At 38.0% G+C, this 23,625-nt stretch overlaps 3 protein-coding genes across 13 annotated transcripts; all 3 read left to right on the forward strand.

The window, feature by feature from the left end:
- The first annotated feature begins 1 nt into the window (after position 1).
- btr02 (bloodthirsty-related gene family, member 2) lies at positions 2 to 5,245 on the forward strand. 2 transcript variants are annotated; one of them, XM_038302612.1, is made up of 9 exons: positions 2 to 140; positions 421 to 505; positions 729 to 1,001; positions 2,352 to 2,429; positions 2,513 to 2,752; positions 2,836 to 2,962; positions 3,045 to 3,071; positions 3,163 to 4,322; positions 5,198 to 5,245. In XM_038302612.1, exons 2-8 carry the CDS (start codon positions 467 to 469, stop codon positions 3,705 to 3,707), a joined length of 1,329 nt encoding a protein of 442 aa, XP_038158540.1. In that variant the 5' UTR covers positions 2 to 140; positions 421 to 466; the 3' UTR covers positions 3,708 to 4,322; positions 5,198 to 5,245. The 2 variants fall into 2 exon arrangements, with proteins under 2 accessions (XP_038158540.1, XP_038158541.1); XM_038302613.1 differs by having other exon boundaries at positions 32 to 53.
- Positions 5,246 to 5,315: 70 nt separating this feature from the next.
- Positions 5,316 to 6,248, forward strand: cldnk (claudin k). Its single transcript, XM_038302614.1, has one exon. The coding sequence runs from the start codon at positions 5,351 to 5,353 to the stop codon at positions 5,996 to 5,998; it is 648 nt and encodes a 215-aa protein (XP_038158542.1). The 5' UTR covers positions 5,316 to 5,350; the 3' UTR covers positions 5,999 to 6,248.
- Positions 6,249 to 10,981: 4,733 nt separating this feature from the next.
- hgs (hepatocyte growth factor-regulated tyrosine kinase substrate) lies at positions 10,982 to 23,610 on the forward strand. 10 transcript variants are annotated; one of them, XM_038302576.1, is made up of 20 exons: positions 10,982 to 11,136; positions 13,319 to 13,403; positions 13,535 to 13,610; positions 13,965 to 14,057; positions 15,513 to 15,636; positions 15,736 to 15,788; positions 15,971 to 16,039; positions 16,164 to 16,288; positions 16,953 to 17,064; positions 17,621 to 17,737; positions 17,820 to 17,915; positions 18,793 to 18,831; positions 18,925 to 19,089; positions 19,176 to 19,389; positions 19,467 to 19,639; positions 19,715 to 19,855; positions 19,958 to 20,147; positions 21,434 to 21,564; positions 21,652 to 21,834; positions 22,467 to 23,610. In XM_038302576.1, the coding sequence occupies exons 1-20, from the start codon at positions 11,100 to 11,102 to the stop codon at positions 22,578 to 22,580; spliced, it is 2,337 nt and encodes a 778-aa protein (XP_038158504.1). In that variant the 5' UTR covers positions 10,982 to 11,099; the 3' UTR covers positions 22,581 to 23,610. The 10 variants fall into 10 exon arrangements, with proteins under 10 accessions (XP_038158504.1, XP_038158506.1, XP_038158511.1 ...); XM_038302578.1 differs by having other exon boundaries at positions 19,179 to 19,389; positions 22,467 to 22,606; XM_038302583.1 differs by having other exon boundaries at positions 17,853 to 17,915; positions 22,467 to 22,606.
- Positions 23,611 to 23,625: the final 15 nt, after the last annotated feature.

Genomic DNA, 23,625 nt, shown 5'->3' on the forward strand with positions numbered 1-23,625 from the left:
CCCTCTCTCCTTGGTAGCACCCATAGCTGAGCAAACCTGCTTAGAACAAACAGATGCAGCCTTTTCTTATCACTACCTGAATAAGTTAAAGCTTTTTTGTGTGGGAAAGTTTTGTTTTTGGAAACATTTGAGCTAGAAAGGTAGGAAAACATTCAGTTTGCTATTTTAATAATGACTTTACTCTAACTAAAAATGTACTTTATGATCCTCTGTGAGTCCTTTGAGCTTTTTATGAACCTCTTACATAACTAGAGATTACTTTGTTTGTTATTACACTGGTGTGAAAAGTGTAATAACAAAAGGACTGAAATAAGAATTAAAGCAGTTTTAACATTTTAGATGTTCAGTTTTGTAGAAAGATAAATATCTCAGTTTGGTAGCTACCTGTTTGACGACATACTTTTCTGCTTCCATTCTCAGTTAACCTATCAGCCCAAGAACACAAAGAACGTAAACACTATTGTCAATGACAATGAGCAACCAGGAAGAGAGGACAGTCAGAGAGGTATGTTTCAATGCAAAATATAAAAGCACAAATTATGCTCTTTGTTATGCCTCCAGGCTTAAAAACGGGACGCCTAGCTGCTATTCTTGAAATGCAGCAAAAATTGTTCCCATTCCTGCATGCATTTTAATCTTTTAAAGCTTTAGAAAAGTCACTTAAAAAAGAGATGATGTGGTTTATTAGATGGTTCTTTTCTTAGTAAATATTTTAACATTCTCTGCAGATGATGGGCTCTTCCATCTGCCTCGTACCAGAGAAGCACTTGCTGTGCCTTCTTTGCAGAAACATCTTCACCAACCCAGTTACCATACCCTGTGGACACAGCTTCTGCCTGTCCTGCCTCAGCCAATTCTGGACTCGACGCCAGGCCAAATACTGTCCAGACTGTAGAAGATTGTTTGCCAACAAGCCAGACCTCAGCGTCAACCATATTTTGGCAGATGTTTGTGAAAATTACAGAAGAGCGCAGCCTCAGAAACCACCGGACGAAGAGACGGTACTTTTTTGTTTATGTCACACGTTGGTTACTTCTAAAATGTTCAGTATACAGAAACATGAGGAAATGACAAGTTTTTTTCCTCAAGTTTCTTATGAATTTGCTTTTCTGTCACTCCCACATATCCCACATATTTAATGATGATTTATTTACTTAGAAAAAAAACTATATATGTTTTTTCTCTTAGATATGTTTAAAGAGGAATTTATTTTTTTATCTTAACATCAGATTCTTTTACGCTACCGGCGATAGCACGGAGGGTTTCTGGGCATTAACTATTTGTTAAGGTGTTGACATAGCATTTCAGTTGGATTTAATGTAGGACTTTTTTAGAGCCTGAACATATTCAGTTTTTATTTTTTGAGCTATTCAGAGTAAGATTTGCTTGTGTTGTAAGGATCTTGGTGTTCTTAAGCTTAACGTTACAAATTGATGGTTGTATTCTGCTAAGGATTTTATGGTAGAATTTACAGCTCTATCATGTCAGGTCATCCAGGTTCAGAAGCAGTAAAATAGGTCTTGACTATTATACTACAACCACCAGGTGTGGTGGTGTGACTGAGCTTATTTCTCTGAGATCCTGTTAGTTTTCTGCCAGGGATAACATGGTTATTACCTTAAACATTTGCTTTTGTCTCCAGAGTCCATAAAATAGTTTCAGTAAGCTTTTTTGGGAATCATCAATATATATTTTTAGGCAATGGAACTTGGTCTTCTCTTTGGTCATCAGTGGTTTTATCTTTGACTTCCTTAAAGGTTGCTATTTTTGGACTCGAGGAGACGAGTGAGGCTTACAGAAGTTTAGTTCTAGAGTGTTTTTGGAGGATTTGTTAATGAACTCTAATTTTGGTTCCCAGCTTTGGGATGGTCTACTACTGTTCCATGTATTTTTTTGTTGTTGTTATTTATGAATGATGGCTCTACCTGTAGTTTGAATCCCAACAGTTTAGAAATTGGTTAAGTTCCCATACAATGGTTAGTAACTTTATTATTCTTGTTCTGAAATTACTTTAAAGTAGAATTAATTCATTATTTTGGAAAACTTTTAGCCCATTTTATTCCATCAGGTTCTACATGATCCATTTATTAATTTTACTGCTGTGGTAGTGATTAGGCCTCGGTCTGACTTGTGAAATTCATGATATTTTAAGGTGGGGTATTAATTTTACATATAGGGCCAAATCAGTTTGGATACCTTTTTGATAAAGTAAAACAATAATTAACAGCTGCATTCTGTTTTAACTTGCCTGATATCAAGATTAATTTTGATGATTGGAAACATTTAAGTGTGACAAAAAAGTAAAAAGAGTTAAAGGAATAATAATAAGGTCTGTGTTTTTGTGTATGCAGGTTACAGACGTTCAACAAATGATCCAGGACAGACTACACAAGATAGAGAGGCTAAAATCTTCCCTGGAGGTCCAAAAGGTAAGTCGAAGTGTCTACCTGAAAGAAATTAGTTCAGTGCTTGTATAAATATCCAGGAGTCCTCCATGTTTTGTTTCTTTCAGAGTTCTTACCTGCGTGAGGTGCGAGAGAGTCAAAAAGTCTTCTCAGCCCTTGTATGTGCTATGGAGACAACTCACAAAGCTGTCGTCTCTGCAATTGAGAGCAAGCAAAAGGAAGAAGAGCAAAGAGTGCAGAAGCTGATAAGGGAAATCAAGGAAGAAATCGAGCAGCTGAGGAACCACCTGAATCAAGCTGACCCTCAGGATTTTGATCAAAGTGAGGGCATGAAGCAGGTTGTCTCGGTAAGTGCCGCCATGTGAAACAGAAAACATGATGAAAGAGTGGTGTTTTTTAATTTCATTACATGCTGTTTGTTTTCTTGTAGCTCAGTGAGATGAAGGACTGGTCCAGGGTTAGCATTGAAAGTGACCCTTGTGTTGGGGTCACAAGAAGAGCGATGTCAGACCTCTTAGAAAAGATCAAACTGGAAGTCAACAGGCTCTCCAAAGCTGGTGAGGGATTTGAACTTTGGATTTATTCAATTGCTTTGCAGCAAATTCAGCGGCAATAATATTTATTTTTCTCTGTCTTTAGAACAAAGGAGACTAGAGAGGTATACAGGTAAGATATGGACGGTGTAAATGTTTTTATAATTCTCAGCATATGAGATGAATTGACCATAATGTGTCAACCATTGTCTCCCTCCTCTCAGTTGAGCTGAACCTCAGTGGAAAGACAGCCCACCCGTTTCTTTCCGTCTCAGATGACCGGAAACAGGTGAGGCATACCAACAAGCTTCAGGAGGTTCCAGATCATCCAACGCGTTTTGACCGTGTGGCCAACGTGCTGGCTAAGGAAGGCTTCAGCAGTGGGAGGGTCTACTGGGAGGTGGAGGTCGGCGACAAGATCGAGTGGAACCTGGGTGTCGCCAGGCAGTCCATAAACAGAAAAGGAAAGTTTACTGTCTGCCCGGCCAATGGTTTCTGGACTTTGAGCCTGAAGGCTGGAGGCCAGTATATTGCCAACACCTCTCCTGTCACCTTTGTGGCTCTGGAGCAGCGTCCTAAGACTGTGGCGGTGTTTTTGGATTACGCCCAAGGCTTCGTTTCCTTCTTCTGTGCTGAATCAGGAGTGCACATTTACACCTTCACAGACAGGTTCACAGACAGGCTTTATCCAATCTTCAGTCCCGGACGCCTGCATGGTGGCAAAAATGCAGCCCCGTTGATCATAACTTCAAGTTTCTGCAGCATTTGAGCTTCAGTCATTGGTTTTATCTTCTGTATTTTCCCGATTTTGACAAATTATTTATTAAATGAAATGTATATCAGACATCTTCAATAAACCACATATTATTCTGTGCAATTACTAACTGATTATTTACACTATAGCGTGAAAGGGATAATGAAACAGGTAAAATGTAAACATAAAGAGGAGGGCATCGACTGAGAGGAGATAAGGAGATGGATGTGTAGGGCTGCAGAGCTGGGACAGAGGGGGCACAGCCAAACAGCGGAGCATTGTGCTCATACACCAGGCACTGGGAGACACACAATGACACATTCGTACGCACACACACACACACACACACATGCTCGTGCTGCTGCCCACTGCCACACAGACACACGCTGGCATCTCTAGAGGGCAGCCCCGTCTCCAGCCCAGTCCGGTCCTGTCCAGGGTGTTGGGAGCTGGTCCCGTCTCTGTGCTGCAGTTCAACCCATCCTCTGAGAGAGAGCCTCACAGCTCTGCTGCCTTCCTTCTGCCTGCGCTTTGCTCTCAGGGCAACTCCAGGGATTTTCTGCCGGGGGGAGCAGCAAAAAAACTTCCTGTGGATCATCTTAAGTGGGAAAAGTTATAAAACCACTGGAGGTAAATATCCATTCTCATGTCCAAGAAAATAACTGCCTATTTTAAAGCACAACAGAGCTTTTAGTTAAAACGTTGATAATAGACTAAACAGACATAACTGCAGTTAAAATCTTTTCTCAGTATAAGGGTCTTTTTTAACTGATTAACTGATCAGAATTTGATTCTTTTGTGAAAGATACAGCAAAGGTCAAAAAAGCAAAGAGAAATCAGGCCTTCCTGCATAGAAATGGGTTTCTATGGTTACTATCACAATGTGTTGTAATTAAAAGTAATTGTCAAGATTCTATAAATGTCCTTTTGATTTATTATCCCTTTGAAATTAAATTTCTTAGCAGGAAATCTACTAAAATATCAAAAAGTTCTTGGATGCTCCATTCAAATTCTATATTTTGCGGAGAACTATTACTGTTCTGAGCTTAATTAATCAGTTCTGGTTAACCTCATTTACTTTTTAAAAAGAGCCATAGAATCAGTTTTGTTGCATAAAGCTGTAAGCCTATCTGATGATTGATTATTTCAGCTGATTCAAATGTGAGAGTAGACATATGAAACTGGTTGTTGTTGGCCCACTCTACGAGCGTCCCATAAAAGCTGCTTGTGTTCTGTTGAGTCCCTTCATGTTTTTCTGAGATGATCCACTTACCCAGCCAGGCGTAGCTTCACACCCACATCTGTGTGTCAAAGAGGGCTATTCTCTGAGCAATCCATGGAATCCACTCAACTAGGGGCTCTCTGTGTCTAAATATTTACGATAAACATACGTTTCAATGAGCTTTTCTTTAAAAATATGGTTGTAAATATATGGTATTTGATTTGTAATAATATCGATGATTTTTAAAGCATTCACTGGTTTAACTTTTTTCTCTGGATTTTAGGATACCTGCTCTCTTTTTTTAAATCCAAGCGGACTTCATCAACGTCACGAAAACACAAACTGCTTTCTTTCTTTGTGGGGCTGGTTTGACCATCTGGATCATCAACTGATTTAAAATTTGGACAAATCTTTGATTCAAACGACAGTTTTCATCATGGCGACCACAGGCATGCAGCTGATGGGCCTGATCCTGTCCATTGTTGGCTGGGTTGCTGGTGCAGTAGTCTGCGCCATCCCGCTGTGGAGGGTCACTGCTTTTATCGGCAACAACATAGTGACAGCTCAAATCATCTGGGAAGGCTTGTGGATGAACTGCATAGTGCAGAGCACAGGTCAGATCCAGTGTAAGGTGTATGATAGCTTGCTGGCTCTGCCCAGTGACATGCAGGCTGCCCGTGGCCTCACTGTGTTCTCTATCCTGCTCTGTGGGGTAGCCTTGGCTCTGGGGGTCCTTGGAGTCAAGTGCACCAAATGCATAGGTATCAATAGTCTCAAAGCCCGCATCGCTCGTATTTCTGGTGCCTTGTTTGCCATCGCAGGATTCCTTTACCTTGTTCCTGTCTCCTGGACTGCCCATTCCATCATCAGGGATTTCTACGACCCACACGTGGCAGCTCCACACAAGCGGGAGCTCGGCCCTGCCCTCTACATCGGCTGGGTGGCGTCTGCTTTGCTCCTTATTGGTGGTTCTCTGCTCTATGCTGGGTCCAGTCCCCCCGGCATCCCGGGCTCTCCCACCTTCAGCAGCGGGGAAAGCAGTCCTCGTAGAGCCCCCGCAACACAGGTTAAAGGTTATGTCTAAAAGCCCTAAACTCCTGAAATCCAATTATGACACTATGACTATGTTTCTCAGTTTACTTTTTCTTTAAAAAACAAAAACAACCTACATTCAGCTCGATAGAGAAAATGTAAATTTTTTCCCCCCGATGATTTCAATTTTTTTTTTTAAATAACTTTTTTCTGTCTGTCATCCAAATACAATAAAAGTTGTATCCTCTAATGAGGAAACTTGTGTGTGTACATTTTTACAAATATAAAATCTTTCAAAAATCCTTTGCGGTGTATGTTTTTCATAAGCATGATTTACAGTAGAACTGTTTTAACTGCAATATTCCTTCAAGGAAATACGTCTTTGGTGTTGCTGCATAAACAGTTTTGGAGAAGAAACAATAGAACAATGAGGGTGTTTGTACATTTGTTTGAGAGTCCTTAATGTTGAGAATAGCGTCTGTGTGTTGTCCTATCTTCCATCTCCCCTTTACTGTCTTAACCACATGGTGGCACGGACAAAATACATTATTTGCAGTGCAAGAAAAAAAAAAGATTAAAGTTAGTACTATGAGTTATTATACTAAAGTTTTATATTTTAATTATAAAAAAGTTGAAATAATCATGTTCTAAACTTATATTTCCACTGATTAAAAAAATCAAGAACAAAGATCATTGATCCACAAAGAGCTTTATTTTGTATTGTGTCCTTATTTTTCAATAATATGTGAATCTCAGTGTAAATCTCTTTATTGATGAGATGTAACAGTTAAAATAAACGCTTCTCCTGAGTCACCATGAGGTAGTGCCTGCAAATCAAATTACAACCTTTTTATTTTTTTAATTTCTGGACATTTTATCTTTATAAACTGCTGTGATGTCACCACGCTATCAGATAATCTCCTTTCTCTTCGTAACAGCAGAGGACCAAGCAACACAATGCCACATTATAGAAGCATTATTCTGTCACTGTAACAAGGGGGGACAGTGTTCTGAGTGCCAGGTGGTGACTCATACATGACCTAAGTACGCCTGCACCACAGAAGGTGGAGTTATACTGTGAATACTGTAAGTCAGCACTAGCTCAAAGTCTAACTGCAAAGTGGCAGGGTAGAAAAAGCGCACTATGTATACATTAACCATTGGGGCAAGGGTTAAAATTACTATAAGTTTTGATAAAAGTCCAATTCTTCACACTGAGAAGATACCAACTACCTTCAGAAAAAATACCTCACTGACAAGGATTAAACCTTTTTTAAGGCTCCAGTTTGTGAAAGAAAACTCTGAGAATATGGAAGTCAGTGTATGTTCTTTACTTGCTTAAAGACGGTTATTAATAACTATAGACCAATGTTTAAGTTGTGTGTTCTCTCTAGTTTTAGAAAAGTTAAAGAATAATTGTATTTGATTTTTAGATGCTCATGATGTTCTTCCCCAAAATCAGTCCAGTTTTCATAAAATATAGTACAATACTGCTGCTCTTGAAGAGGTTAATGATATCATAGAGGCTCTAGATTGTTGTGAATGCTGTGCAGTGCTTTTTAAAGACTTTCACACAAGCAATCATGAAATTCTGCTAGATAAACTCCACAAATTAGTCTCTATGAACAAGCAGTTAACTGGTTTTCTAATAACCTGTCGGGTAGAACTCAGTATGTCCAGCCTTAGGGATCCATACTAGGGCCATTGTCGTTTACAATTTATGTGAATGATCTCTGTGACAATTAATCTAATGCTATGTTTCACTCCTATGCCGATGATACAGTTCTATATGGTTCCTGTTTCTCAGCTTCAAAACAACTGAAGCTGTTCCAGTCAGCTTTTGACTGTTTAGTCACATTTAATTCAGCTTAAGTTAGAATAGAATTCAAGTCTATTACACTGTCACAAGTACAAAGCAATGAAATTAACTCTCTGCATTTAACCCATCCCCTTGTTGAGCAGTGGGCTACCATTGAGCAGCGCCCGTGGAGCAGTGTGGGGGGTCTTGCTCGGGGACTCAGAATGGCAGTCCGTAGGAGTGGGGCTTGAACTCAGAACCTCTGAGATCCAAAAAAATGCCCTAACCACTATAGCAGCCAATCCCCAAGTTAGTGCTAAATGCAGATTAATCAAAGTCCATGTTTTCTTCTAACGGTAAACAGCTTTCTTCTAACCCTCCCAGGTTGTCAACAGTGCATGGGGTTGAAATTCACTTCTTATAAATATCTAGGCATCTTAATTGATGAGAAATAAATAATGTTTTCTTTGCAAGTTAGCAAACATGTGGTAACCTCTAATTGACTTGCCTTTTCATGCATGCTTCAAGTCAGTTTTTAAAGAAGCTGGATACTGTTAATTACTGTTAATTTCTTTTTGTCCCTGGTTGCATCTACAGTGTACATCATTGCTTCTTACTGCATATGAAAGTGCAGATTGTCCATCCCTGTATGCTCATAGGCCCTCCCACTGGCTGACTTTTATCTATAGATCTATTCTTGGACTTGTACTTACATATCTCTGTGAACATATATGTAGAAACATTAATCGATATGGACTTTGCTCATAGTCAGGACTGAACTTGGAAAAAAGGCTTTTAGATTCTGTGCCCCAGCGACCTGCAATGATTTATGGAAGGACTTGAAATTGACAACAGATTTATGATTGAGGGAATTCCAATATTTTATAGATGACAGAGTAAACACCAAGTTTGAATGTTATGACTGCAGTTTATAAACTGATAGGTTTGCTGTTTGTGATAGCAAACCATGTAACCATAAAGTTGCCGCCTTTGCTAGGTCACTCTTGGAAAAGAGGTTTTTAATCTCAATGAGTTCCATTTACCCGGTTAATTAAAGGAATCTAATCTTATCTAAGGTCTTCAGGATGACACAATTCTTTACTATGGCCACCCATAATCTGATAGCTAATGTAATTATGTTGTAAACCTGTTATATCACAGAACTTTGAAATGGTGTTCATACCTCTGGAACTCTTTCCTTTAACATCAAATCCATAAAATTATATAAATCTTTTTTTCAGGTTTAGGTGATGCATCAACACAAACTACATTCCACTAAAACCAAATTAGGGTTAAGGTAGAGTTACCTAAAAACCGTCATTTCCTAACTGTGCTCTATATAATGTTGGTCATTTATGTAAAATCTAAATAAATATGTTGTACTATTTATTTGCAACACAAGGAAAAGAAAACTGTTCAAAGGGAAATAAATACTTTGAGAAATTACTACAATAACATGTGTAGTACAATAGTATTTGGTTTGCTTAAGTAAGTTTCAAGGGAAAAAGCTGCGTAAAAACAGGAATTACTTAAACAAGTTACAGCTTTAACATTAAAAACACTTTTTTCTGAAATAATTACATTTCTTAGGTCTGAAATAATTTGATTTCTATATAGAATTCATGCAGTTTTCAACTTTGCTCATAAGAAAACATTTGCCTTTAAGATAATATTAAATAAGAATGTCCTAATTCTTTTTTCTGCTAAATTGAAGCTGTTGAATTATAGTTTCTAATTGAAAAAAGGAACTTGGTTAACTTTGGTGTCTCTGCCTAAACACATAAATGAACAGTTTTTTTGTTGTTGTTATACCTGTAACCACACCCAGCAATGGTGTTTCAGGTTCCCACTGCTCCCTTATTATACAGAGACATGTTATCCTACAGGAAGTCTGGAGAAATTACACTTACTTAGGGTTTTAAATTACTCATAAAGAAAAAAATGTTGACAACTTAAACCAGTTAGTGTTTCTTGTTCTCTCCTTTACTGAATGTAGTTTAAAACTCAAACAGGCTTTTAGTTTAAAAGGTAAGAGCAAACATTATTGTAATTGCAGTTATCAACAATATGGTAAAATCTTAACAGGTATATATTTTTTATTCTAACAAATATGTGTTAATGCTAATTTATTAAAAGCGCAAAGAAGAGCAATCAAAAACTGCAGCAACTTAAAAGGATGGTTACATGGGAGATTAACAATAGCTCTGTGGTTTGTTTAAGTATTTATTGTATGGTGATAAGTTTCCTTTTTCACTTAAAAAAACAAACAAGAAATTTTAAATGTTTATATTGGGGTAAAACCATTCTCTGACCAGTTTGGAACCCTTGTTCATTAATCTCATTAGTGCAGGACCCAGAAGCTTTAAAAATAGAAGAGAGGAAGGAAGAACGAGGGCCAGGGCAGTGAGGTCTGATCAGGTTTTTCAAAATGGGATCCTTTGAAAACTCATGACGCTTCCTAACATTTGTTCTCTAACATAAGAAACAGGCCTTTTGACCCAATGTTTGGATTAAGCAGCCGAGATTCAGTGTGCCTGAATTTTGTCATTGGAAAAAAATTACAAATAAATAATATTGATAGATAAAAGTCAAATTAATACATTGATTAAAATGAAAAAGCATTAGACATTGTAGCAGCTCCCCAGCACTTGAATTACTCAGCCAGTCTAAAGGGGTGAATTTAGTGTTTGATTTTATGAAGATCCTAATCACAGCTTTCACTGGGGAACAATAAGTATTGATTTTTTGGTGACAAACATCTTGAAAGTTCAAGTTATTCATTGGTTCAATGATTCTATCAACTTTCATAGGGTCTAACCTCATTAGCTACGGCAGCCTGTGAGATACAAAGAACTCATTAAACATCACCAAGTGCAAATACAATTGAATAAAACAAAATATAAATCCACAAACAATGCTAATAAAAACAGACAAATATCCATAAACAATCTGCAACATTCTTAATTCAGAAAATTAACTTTCAATAACTTACTTTAAATAGTTTAGAAAAATAAATTATTTGGGCAATTTATTTAAAATAGCTCACTATCCATTACAGACATAAACAAACAAAAAAACGGTTAAGATTGTACATAGTTGTTAATTGATTAGATTATACTATTTATAATTTATCAACAATCAATAAGATGCACAAGTTCTTCTCTTGTAATTCAATGTTTCATCGCTAGGGGGAGACACACTACTTTTCTGACGGCGTGCGAAGCAGGAAGTGTTATTACTAAAACACAGCTGTACTCCTCGGCTAAGCTAACAGGCTCACATCAGCGGTGAAAATATCAGGATCCGCTGACCAGCATAAGCACCTCGTAGGACATTCCTTGAATCGGAATTCAACATGGGTAAAGGTGGAGGCACTTTCGAGAGGCTTCTTGGTAAGCTAATGATGTATTCTGTTAATAGTTATGAGCTTTTATCCAACCCTGAGTGAAAAAGTGCGATGTTTTGCGAGCATATTGTTTTGACAGGGCTGTGGCTCTTAGGCCAGCTAGCTTATTTAGCTTGCTATTGTTCGGAGGCCCTGACAGACTGGTTTATTTTTTCAAAACGACTAGAAAATTTTACAAATACTCTTTATTCCATATGTTATAAAACGGCCTGTCCAAATTGCGAAAACCATAGTCTAAGTAAATGCGACTATGCGTTCGTGTCTGCTTTAACGTACACATATTCTCATTAAGTTTCAGTTACATCTTTAGTGACACTTACGGTATAGATGCTGACATGTCCAAAATGTGAAAAAATCCGAGGAGCAACTTGTAGCGATGACATTAGTACGAATATAATAAAGTTGCAGTCTTTAGTTTAGAGATTAGCACAGGTTGATGAGGTAGGTGCCAATGTGTAAACAGTATTTATGGTCTCCCTTTTGACTTCATTAGACTGCTGTAGGTAACATCCCAGAGTAGGAATACTTTACATCTATTTATTAAAACGTATAAGAAAAATAACATGTTTATTTTGAATGACCATTATCAGGCCCACGAGCTCCACATTAAACACAACAAATTAGAAGTTGACAACAGAGGCGTAGCCATACAATTTTATAAGGGTGGCCAGACAATAACTAATGTACACTGAGGGGTGGCTGATAGTGGATCGATGCTAGAACCTCAGGGTTTATCTACACTGTTCTACCAGGAAAATTAACAAGCAAACAAAACATCCAAATTTTCTAAATAAAGACAAACTTTACATTCCTACAGCCTTCGCTAACAAATAAACTCTTATATTTAAACTTCCGTGCTTTCTAGATAAAAGATATAGTGGATTAGTATACTGATGTGCATAATTAACCACAAAAAATTTTAATGTTTTGAATATTTCACTTGTGAGTATTACTGCTGCCACCGTCTGTAGATGAGGAAAAAATGGTAGGGGTGGCCAATGATTGGCTAAGGGTGGCTATGGCCACCCCTGGCCCCCCATCTAGCTCCGCCCCTGGTTGTTAACCCTTAAGATTGTTGGCTCCATGATCACAATGGATAAGTCCAAGTGAAAATTTGAAGAATATTTAACCAGATCTTAATTAAAATAAATTCTCAGAGTTTTCAGACTCGGAATCAGACATACTTTAATAATCCCAGAGGGAAATTACAGTTTTGTTTTCTTTCCCCCATTATGTTTTGGGAAACATACCAAATGTAACCCTAATAATAATTGAACTTTACTGATCTCACATTGGAGAAGTTTACCTCTGCATTTAACCAATCCTCTTGGGGAGGAGTGGACTGCCATCGTGGGGCACCCAGGGAGCAATCGGGGGTTGAGGATCTTTCTCAGAGTGGCAGTGGGTTTCGAACTCAAAACCTCAGGATTCCAAGCTCTATGTCCTAACCACTAGGCCGCCACTCCCCAACTACCTAAGAAATAAATCTGTAATGGTGAGCGAGAGCACAAAGAAACCAAGACTAACTACTAGTGTGAAATGCAGGCCTCTCTCATATAGCAGTATGAGAAACAAGTCCTCGATTAAAAAGAAAAAAATTACTGGATGTGTCATAAGACTACAGGTAGAAAGCGAATGAATTCCAAAAATGTTGCTGCTGGAACTTTTTCAAAGACGCCAAACTTCCGCTGGGGGAATATGATGTAAGAAAATTTATGAGATTGAGAAGTTTGATTCTAATAAAAAGTTAAAAACAGCTGTCCCATCAATAGACCCATTTGATGTATGTTGGTCATCAGCCAAAAAAAAGCACTAATGCAAAACATGATGGCTTTTATAGAGGAAGCTGGCCTTAAACCAATCTTGTGTGATGTACTGAAAAAGAAGAAAGTGATCAATCCATTGGAGGAAGTATCCAATAATCGTAGATTTGATGGTGTTTTGCACAGAGCAAGCTAAAATCTTCTCTAACCTAATCTGACCACCGGTTATATTTTTTGTGTCACCAACTGAAGCCAAACAAGTTGTTATAAAGTCATGGTTTATTAGAGATTGTTAAATTTAGGTATGCCCACCTCTTTAAAATTATCCTGTTTTTATAGATTTGACGATTAATGATTACTTTGACAACATTCTGTGCATTTAATAATAGTGTTTTCTGCCTGCAGATAAAGCAACCAGTCAGCTGCTTCTGGAGACTGACTGGGAATCCATTCTTCAAATCTGTGACCTCATTCGGCAAGGAGACACACAGTAAGTCATTCAGTCTCTTCTACTTTGACATTTTCAGTTGATTTGAATTTATTTAGAAGTAATTTTAAATCTACAGCATTTAATATCTATATTCTTCACTAAACCATAAACTTTGGTTTTTTCCCCTTAAGAGCTAAATATGCTATTGCAGCCATTAAGAAGAAACTGAATGACAAAAATCCCCACGTGACTCTTTATGCGCTTGAGGTAAGATGTTTTAGGGGAACATTTTGAAACTTGAAATCGAACTAGAAATGAAAACGTTTAGAAACTTTTATTGATTTTGATATGGAAAGTGCTTATTTCATGTTTTGAATTTTCTTTGTTGGTGTTAGCTTTTTTTTTCAGAGGTTTTCAAATGAATTTAATTCTACTACAATTATGTACCATTTAGCAACTGTAACGTTTAGCTGCCATTCTTAACCTATTTTAAATCATAGAGGATTGGGGAGGGAAAGGCAGCCCAACGAGATGTTAATTAATAAATATGCCAGTAGATAGATACAGTTTTCCTTCTTGGATGTCATTATACTAAATTGTTACGATTGGGGCTCTGTTCAGGTTCTAGAGTCGGTGGTGAAGAACTGCGGGCAGACGGTGCACGATGAGGTTGCGAGTAAACAAACTATGGAAGAACTCAAGGATCTGTTCAAGGTGGTCTTGTTTTGTATTTTAAAACCTTTAAAATCTCTTCTGTCCAGTTTCACTTTATATTTTTATTTTATTTTTATTCTGCTGTATCGCTTTGTTTAAAGTCAAGACTTCTGTGGCATATCCTGCCTGACTTTTAGAGTCAAGCTGGATATCACAGATAGAGATAACCGATAAATCGGCCGACTGATATTAGCCCGTTTTTCTTGTATCTGTATCGGATGATACGTGCATGTATTTGCCAGCTGATGAAGGCATTCAGCAGCCATAGTGATCAATACCACTCCCCTCTATTGGCTATAAATATTATTTTTTTCTTCATAGATGTTTGTTTTGTTTAAATTAAGCTTTGTGTAACATTTGTTATTGTTAAATTTTCATCATGAGAACCAAGGAAAAAAATCAATATCAGCTGGAAAGAATTGACACAAAAATATCATCAGAATATATCAGGGATTGGTTAGCCTGATGTCAAAATAATTGGCATTGGCCTTATGAAAACCTGTATGGTTGATTTCTAATCCCCATATAACCCTCATATCGAAGTAATTTGACATTTTAAATTAGAAAATATTTCAGACCTCTAATCTCCACCTGTTCTCCAATCTGACTCAATCAGTGCTCACTGCTTCCCAGTTGTTACAGTTTGAGCCAGCAACATCTGATTGGTTCTCACTGCATCATGTGACTCTAGATATTCAGTGTGTTTTTGTTAAGACTTCCTGCTGAGGTAATTGTCTTGTGACACGAGTGTTTCCACATCACAAAACCAGCAGGAGAATTTCTGTTTCACTTCTTATGATCTTACTGAATTATATTGAATTCATTTTGTCTCTTACATACGGAAGAGGATTAGGGCCACTGGAAAAAAAAAAAAGTTAACTGATTTTTATTTTATTTTATTTCAGTATAGTATGGGAAAAAAGTCAGAATTCTGACTTTTTTCTCAGAATTCTGACTTTAATCTCAGAAATCTGACTTTTTTCTCAGAATTCTGACTTTAATCTCAGAATTCTGACTTTTTTCTCAGAATTCTGAGATGAAAGTCAGAATTCTGACTTTTTTCTCAGAATTCTGACTTTAATCTCAGAATTCTGACTTTTTTCTCAGAATTCTGACTTTAATCTCAGAACTCTGACTTTAATCTCAGAATTCTGACTTTAATCTCAGAATTCTGACTTTTTTTCTCAGAATTCTGACTTTAATCTCAGAATTCTGACTTTTTTTCTCAGAATTCTGAGATTAAAGTCAGAATTCTGACTTTAATCTCAGAATTCTGACTTTTTTCCCATGTTAAACTGAAATAAAATTTAAAAATCAGTTAACTTTTTTTTTTTCCAGTTGCCCTAATCCTCTTCCGTACTTACATAACAAAATTTTTTTTTTTATAGAAAGAAAAAAATATTTTTAAATGTGTAAAATATTTTTGTTGACTGAGTTTTACTCCATTACAACCAGAAACAGACAGAACCAAATGTCAGGAACAAGATTCTTTACCTGATCCAAGCCTGGGCTCATGCCTTCCGCAACGAACCCAAATACAAGGTGGTTCAGGACACCTATCAGATCCTTAAAGTTGAAGGTAAGTGTTCTGGATGTTTCTGTAAAGCTATGGGCACTTCCAACCTGAGGTGGAACTGAAAAATATTGTATTGTTGAATTAACATTTTGTTCTGTACAGGTCATGCGTTTCCTGAGTTCAAGGAGAGTGATGCCATGTTTGCAGCAGAGAGAGTGAGACTTTTATCATGACTTAGTTAATTTAATGTTATCTTATTGATATCTTTAAAATAAAAATTCTTATTATTATACTGATCCACACAAAAAAGGAAATAAAAAAATTCGATAGTCGCCTTTTTGAAGTCCATCTGTTTTTTGTTTCACCTTATCTAATACATGGCATTTGCCTTCTGCAGGCCCCTGATTGGGTTGACGCTGAGGAGTGCCACAGGTGCAGAGTTCAATTCGGAGTTATGACCAGAAAGGTAGGCTGGCTTTCCTCCTAACTGGGACACTTAAAGGTTATACTGCTTTTCTTTCTTTCATTGAAGTGGTTTGAATGCTTGAAGCTGAGAACTGACCTGGTTTTGTGCGCCTTGGTTTTTCCAGCACCATTGTCGAGCCTGTGGGCAGATTTTCTGTGGGAAGTGTTCTTCTAAGTACTCCACCATTCCAAAGTTTGGCATCGAGAAGGAAGTGCGTGTGTGTGAGCCTTGCTTTGAGCTGTTAAACAAGTAAGTTCCTCTGGGGGAAAAAAAAGTGCAAGATTTGCTTTAAAAATAATCTGAAGTTTGAGTGTGCAGCGTCTGGCAGAGAAGTTGCAAACGTAGAAAGATGCACATGGGCCTCGGACTGACTAGACTCATTTATCAACACTATTTCTTTCTTTTTTTTTCTTTTAGCAACAAACAGCCCATTTATTTCTATAATAAGATATGAAAACGTAGGCAAATTTTCTTTTCAGCCTCAGGGTATGATTATATCAGTGTTTCCATATGAGCAGTAAACAACCAGCTAAGTATGTAACCGGCTATATATTTTGTCATATTATAATGCCTCTGACCTTTTGCTTTAGAAGTCTGTTTTGGTTAAAACAAAAATATATAGGATTTTATTTTGATAAAGCAAAACATTTTTATTTTTTTTATTTGGTACCCTCTCTGTCAGCGGCTCCAACCTCACTATGACTGTTGAAGATGTAGTGGTTTCAAGAGCAGCACAGATGCCTCAGCATTGTCAGAATTGAACTGTAATACTATATATGATTTTTTTGTGCTACTTATTAAATGAAATGTTAATAACTTTTTACTTGTCTAGAGAGTTCCTGGTGTTTTCACCAGCATGCTCTTCTCCGATTTACAAAGTTGTTTGTCCTCCCAAATCCCCTTTCCTTACCAGCCACCCCTCCCTCTCTCCTCCACTTAGGAAAGCTGAAGGTAAAGCCCCCGCTTCAACTGCAACCGAGCTTCCTCCTGAGTACCTGACCAGCCCACTGTCCCAACAGTCTCAGGTACTTTATTACTTTTAGCATGTGTACAGTGGTGTCATCTGGGGACTTCAGCAGTTTTACAGGCCGATACGCTAAGGTGCTGGAGTGGGGATCGAACACACCTGTCTTTTTTTGTTGTTGTTGTTGTTTTTGTGTGTATTCACATTTTGTTGTATGAAAGGGCTTTAAAAGCAAGTTTTTATTTTATTTTATGATTTATGAAAGAATATATGAATGTAAGTTAATTAGTATATGTTAGTTTAATAATAACCAAGGACTGTCTATTTCCTTGGTAAGATGAGAATGCAAATTCATGTTTCCATTATGCAGAGCGAAGAAGATGGGGATCTGTTTCCTTGGTGCTTTAAATATCTAAGGACCCCTGTGTCTATTTAAAAGTTAATTGACCCTGCAGACATGTCATTGAGATTAGGGAATGTATTCTGGTTGTTTAGGGGTTTAATGCATGATATAACAGATAAGAATACGCTTTTGCTGGGTTACCATTACAAATGTGAGGTTCTGATTTGCTTGGAGAGGTTTTATTAACTTAGCTATGTATATTTTACTATTAAAGGCTTCTGTTCTTGACCAGATGCCCCCTAAGAGAGATGAGGCTGCCCTGCAGGAGGAGGAAGAGTTGCAGCTGGCTATTGCTCTTTCCCAAAGTGAAGCAGAAGAGAAAGAGCGCATGGTGGGTTATTTATTTGGCTTAATGTCTGGCTGCTTGTTTATCAGTTGAAGAAACTGACTCGAAGCTAATCGGTCACTTGCAGAGACAGAAAAACTCATACTCCATGTATCCCAAGGCTGATCCTACTCCAGTGACTTCCTCTGCACCTCCAGTCAGCACCCTTTACACTTCACCAGTGGTAAGACAAAACTAATCTTTGATAAATAAAATATTTGTTCATGGAAAATTTTAATTGATCTCCTCCTGCATTTTCAGGAGATGAAATGAATATCCAATTTTAGTATTCCCACTATAGCATATGAGTGATATTTATTGATATCATATATTTTCCATCCTTTGCATACCATGAAAACTGTAAATAAATGCTGCGTCCCAATCCCCGTCACATGAACAAGCCCCTCCCCATCCTGATAAAATTAGTCACTGCATGGAAATTTTTATTGGCCTAGTTTTACTTATCTAACAAATATACAAATATGCTAAAAAAATGAGCAGTATAAATGTTGATTGTTTCGTTCATTCCTAGTATTTCTGGCTCACCCTTAAGTTAGACATGAAACGATGAACCAAACTAACTTAATTTATGAGATTGTGTGTTAAATATTATCAATAATTATATTACAAAGAGGAAAAATTTACAGGTAAGAAAAAAACATAGACTTGTTTTATAATTTTTCTGCAAGGGTCTCATCTCTCCTTACTACAGCTGGAGTCACAAGCCCAATGGCCTCAAAAGCATTAGCAATGGGACTTAGATGCTCCAGTGTCCTTTCAGCTTCATCTTCCATCAAACCACATTTTTTAAGTGTGTTATGCTTGTGAGGTATCACTGGTATTACCAAAGTATTCAACGGGAAGCTACAAATCGAACCAACCCCTTGACCTCGCCGCTTAAAGTACTGCAGCATTATGGCGCCCTTGCCAAAAATTCTGAAACAATGCTACATTTTTTGCTTTCATTTATATTTTTTACTTTTGTGAAATAATTATTGATAATAGTAAGACACGATCTAGTTATTTTGGTAAATTTTTTCATTTGCATTTTTACCCTCTAGAACTCCTCTGCCCCGTCTGCTGAAGAGGTGGACCCTGAGGTACGTTCGGCCCTTTGTCTGTACTAGAATTTTATTCTTTAAGTGTTAAGGAAATGGATTTAATTTTTACATGCTGATGTCTGATAATTCCAGTTGGCCCGCTACCTGAATAGAACCTACTGGGAAAAGAAGCAGGAAGATGCTCGGAAGAGCCCCACCCCCTCGGCCCCTGCCCCCGTGTCTCTGGCAGAGACCCTTCCACCAGTCAGCCAGCCCGTTGAAAGTCACCTTCCTGTTCAGCCTGTCAGCATAGTGGAGGTTGGTAAAAACTCCAAACTCAGCTGACCTCGATCTGTTTAGACATCAACTCTTGGTTCATGTCTCTACTTTGGCCCCCTCTTCAGCAGCCGTACCAGAACGGTGAATCTGAGGAGAACCACGAGCAGTTTCTCAAGGCTCTGCAGAACGCTGTTACTACTTTCCTGAACCGCATGAAGAGCAACCACTTGCGTGGCCGCAGCATTACCAACGACAGCGCTGTGCTATCGCTCTTCCAGTCCATCAACAACATGCATCCTCAGCTGCTGGACATCCTAAACCAGCTGGATGAAAAGAGATGTGAGTTTGTTCTCCATTAATGAATTCCTGTCTTGTCATGTCCAGTCCTTCAGCTATGATGTCCTGGATGTTAACAGTGTACTACGAGGGGCTGCAGGATAAGTTGGCACAGGTGCGCGACGCTCGGGCTGCCCTCAACGCGCTTCGTGACGAACACAGAGAGAAGCTGCGCAGAGCTGCAGAGGAGGCCGAGAGACAAAGACAGATCCAACTTGCACAGAAGTTGGAGATCATGAGGCAGAAAAAGCAGGTAATGTTTCTTTTTTTTCATTAAGTGAAGATTTTCATTGTATTTACCAGTCTAACATATTTTTATTTTTTTTAGGAGTACCTGGAGATGCAGAGACAGCTGGCCATTCAGCGCCTCCAGGAGCAGGAGAAGGAGAGGCAGATGCGTTTGGAGCAACAAAAACACACAATCCAAATGAGAGCTCAGATGCCTGCTTTCCCTCTGCCCTACGCCCAGGTACTCATCACCCACTGAAATGGGACTTCTCTTGAAATGGAAATCTACCTTGTAAAAAAATACAAAAACATATATGAATTGACCTTTGACATTGTTGTCCAGATGCAGTCTTTGCCTCCTAATGTAGCTGGAGGGCATGTATACCAGCCTGGTGGTCCACCAAGCTACCCTGGCACTTTCAGCCCTGCTGGTTCTGTGGAGGGCTCACCTATGCACAACATGTATATGAGTCAGCCTGGGCAGAACGCACCTGTACCAGGACAGTACCAGGCTATGCCTCCGCCTGCCACAGGTGAGGGAGATTCATTAGGAAATGGATTATGTGGTGGGTTTGTTCAACTTGACAAAGCAAGTTCATAACACAACTCAGTAAAATGACAAAATAAAATGCTTTAGATTCAATTCAGTTTATTTGTACAGTGCCAATTTACAACATGTCATCTCAAGGCACTTTACAGTTCACCAGATCATACAGTCAAATTGATTCAAAGTTTTCTATCTAAGGAAAACCAGTTGTTTGCGTCGACTCACTGATGCCAATGCAATCCAAGATTAACTAAAAAATGAAATAGAAGAAAAATAAAAGCAGAATAAAAGCAAATAAAGATAAAAACTTGATAAAAGCAGGCAGTAAAGCAAATAAAACAGTTGGACCGCAACCTTAAACTAATAATACCTCACTTAACAGTTTAAATTCAACAGTTAAAGGCACATCTATAATCAAATCAAATGAGTTTCTAACTGACTTAGAAAAACTCAGGCAAGATTAGGATGATGTTTGTACCACTGTTTTATTTGTGCATTAAAACCTTTTTTACCACAATATTAGCGATTAAATGTGTGGATTTTATTTTAAAGAGCTTTTTAAGTCCATAGTAACTTGTATATTTTGAATACCTTGAATGTAGGGTTGTCACGATACTAAACTTTTCAACTCGATACCGATACTAAGGAAAATATTCGATACTCAATACCATTTTCAATACCACAAGGATAAAAACAAAGACTCCAAAATTCAACAGAAATATTTTCATTAATAAATAAAATACAATAAATAAACACAATAAAGGTTGTATGCTGTGCACAATATTAAGCAAGCTTGATAAAAAACTTATAAAATTCAAATTAAGTGTTCCTTCCTTGGCTATGCTTTGCACACATAACAGTGACACTAGCCAAACCAGTTAAGAAACAAAAATAATTCTCAGCAGCTGCACCTCTTAAAAAAAAAAAGTCTGAAACTGAAAAGAGCACAGAATTATTCAATCACACAGTGTTCTGAAAGTGCATTTTCCTCTATTCTGCACTTTAGATGAATGACTGCTTAGGTGCCACTGGTGACGGCACTGTATCGATACTTTTAAAAACGAGTATTGTATCCGGATACAACATTTCAGTATCGATACTTTTTTGAGTTTTGATACTTTTGACAACCCTACTTGAATGATAACAATTCCTTTTAATTCTGCTTTTTCTACATTATACTTTTCATTGCTAATATAAGCTAAATAGAAATGTTTAAGTTCAGCACTAAATAACTTTTGCTAATGTTACCTGTTTTTGTTTTTTTTTCTCCAGACCCCAGTATGGTAAATGCTTACATGTATCAGGCTGCAGGCACCAATGGGCAGCCTCCTCCTGGCCAGGCCCCACCCACAACCAGCCCACCGTACTCCAACTATCAGCCCACACCCACTCAGGCCTACCAGGTGTGATTGTCCCCCCGACTGAACGTCTGCTCATTTAAAAACAAAGCTGGTCGTTTTAAATGAATAACCATTGCATGTTGTGTGCAGAATGTGGTCTCCCAAGCCCAAAGTATACCCCCCATGTCGCAAGCAGCCCCCACCAATGGGATGGCTTACATGAGTTACCAACCATACAACATGCAGAACATGATCTCGGCGTTGCCAGGACAGGACCCCAACATGCCTCCCTCACAGCCCTACATGCAGGGACAGCAGCCCATGTACCAGCAGGTCAGTTCATTAAGGCTAACACCTTTTTAAATGCTATTATTGCTCTAGTGATATTTTGTTTATTACATATTCAACCCTCATGGCTTACAAATTACTTGGACCTATGCATTTAAACAGCCTTGAAAAAGTAGCCATGTTTTGTTATCTTACAGGTAGAACCTTATAACATGTTTGTCTCTTTTTTTACATTAGTCGGATTGGATTTATGTTTTTTGTTTTTAAACCTCAATTCTTTTGGATTGTTGGATCATAGTCCTGTAGCTCATTGTTGGATTTTATTTAACGGAATCAGAGCAAAAGGAGCTGGATGCTGTTTCAGGTGTTTTACCTGTAAGTGTTAAAAATGCTTATTCTTCAAATTAAGACTCATAGGAGGCATTTTTCTGCAAGGCATCAGTGCTGTGATTGGATGTTTGCCTGCTTATCCAAACCAGTTTATCAAAGCCCTATGTTAAAATGGGATATGCTGCCACTGGATATTCACACTTAGGTTGCTAAAGGACTATTTATGCAAAGTAACTGTATTGTTTAAACTTAAGGAGGTTCAAGAGATTAAACCTAAACTATGTTGTTATTTTCAGAGTTTTTTTTTGTTTTGTTTGTTTTTAACCTTTGCATTTCAATCCTGTTAGGTTGCTCCCCCTGGTGGCCAGCCCCAGGCACAGCAGCAGCAGCCCCAGGCACAACAGCAAGTGCCTCAAGCAATCCCTGGCAGTGCAGAAGCAGAGCTCATCTCCTTTGACTGAAAACTTCCAGGCTGCGATGTTTCACACACTACACCTTCTTTCTTCTTTTCACACCTCTCTCCTAGACACAGAGGATTCCTTTTGGAAACAGAAACTTAATTCCAACCTTGCTGTGATGTTGTGGCAAAGTGAAATATTGTGATGATGTTGCAGAACTTTTGGTCTCTTTGCTTCTCCCCCCCCAATGAGGTGAGAGAGTAGAGGGGGGGTAAAGGTGCTACAGAGAACCCCATAACCCAGACCCTTCATCTTTCAGCTGACATGTATGTAGTGTTTGTTTATTAAATGAACGACTAAAGCGCAAAAATAGTCTCTGGTAATCAAGACAATATGATCCTGTTTGGACGACAAAAATAAGACACAAGCATCTTTTTTTCTCCCTATTTTTCTAAAAAGAAATCATTAGCATGTTGAACTGATTTTATGTTCTGGAATGAAAGTGACGTATTGCAGCCAATTTTGTCACTGATTGAGGAAACGTCTGTAAACAGTGATTAAGAAGGTGTAGATCTCTAAAGGGAGGAGTTGGTGAAAGCTGTCCATCTTATCTAGTCAAAATTGGGTCCTTACATTTTAGGATTTATTTGTTATGCGATGCTTGGAGTGTGTCTACAATCAGTAATTGGATTATAAACTATACTAAGTGTTGTCTAACCGTTGTTACATAATTAAAGAACAGCTTTTTACCATTGGTTACCAATAAAAACTAAAATCAGCCTGTGGACCCTAACCATGACATGTATTCACATTATTGATGTGAATGCATGAGCATTCTGGTGTAATAATCCCATGTAAATTGAGCTGCAGAGAAAATTCAGGTAGGCACTCTTTCTCAAGTGTACTTGTTTTCCTTATTTTGTTTTTAGAAATGTGGAAATGCTTATAGAATGAAACGTGCTGCATGTATGTATCACACTTTCTGTATCTCTTCAGTTTCCACGTGTGAACTTCTTTAATTCCATCATACTGATCTGTCTGACTTTAAAGTAATTTTAAAATTATATTTAATAAACATCAGATTCTTACTGTCTCAATGTTTCAGATT

The sequence above is a fragment of the Cyprinodon tularosa genome, unplaced genomic scaffold (assembly GCF_016077235.1).
Source record: "Cyprinodon tularosa strain WSP-4 unplaced genomic scaffold, ASM1607723v1 ctg495, whole genome shotgun sequence".
Lineage (NCBI taxonomy): Eukaryota > Metazoa > Chordata > Actinopteri > Cyprinodontiformes > Cyprinodontidae > Cyprinodon > Cyprinodon tularosa.

Coding starts and splice junctions, on each gene's coding strand:
- btr02 (XM_038302612.1), top strand. CDS start 467: ATGACAATGAGCAACCAGGAAGAGAGGACAGTCAGAGAG. Junction 2,753..2,835: donor GCATGAAGCAGGTTGTCTCG/GTAAGTGCCGCC, acceptor GTTTTCTTGTAG/CTCAGTGAGATGAAGGACTG. Junction 2,963..3,044: donor CAACAGGCTCTCCAAAGCTG/GTGAGGGATTTG, acceptor CTCTGTCTTTAG/AACAAAGGAGACTAGAGAGG.
- cldnk (XM_038302614.1), top strand. CDS start 5,351: ATGGCGACCACAGGCATGCAGCTGATGGGCCTGATCCTGTCCATTGTT.
- hgs (XM_038302576.1), top strand. CDS start 11,100: ATGGGTAAAGGTGGAGGCACTTTCGAGAGGCTTCTTG. Junction 11,137..13,318: donor CACTTTCGAGAGGCTTCTTG/GTAAGCTAATGA, acceptor TTCTGCCTGCAG/ATAAAGCAACCAGTCAGCTG. Junction 15,637..15,735: donor TCAGATCCTTAAAGTTGAAG/GTAAGTGTTCTG, acceptor TGTTCTGTACAG/GTCATGCGTTTCCTGAGTTC.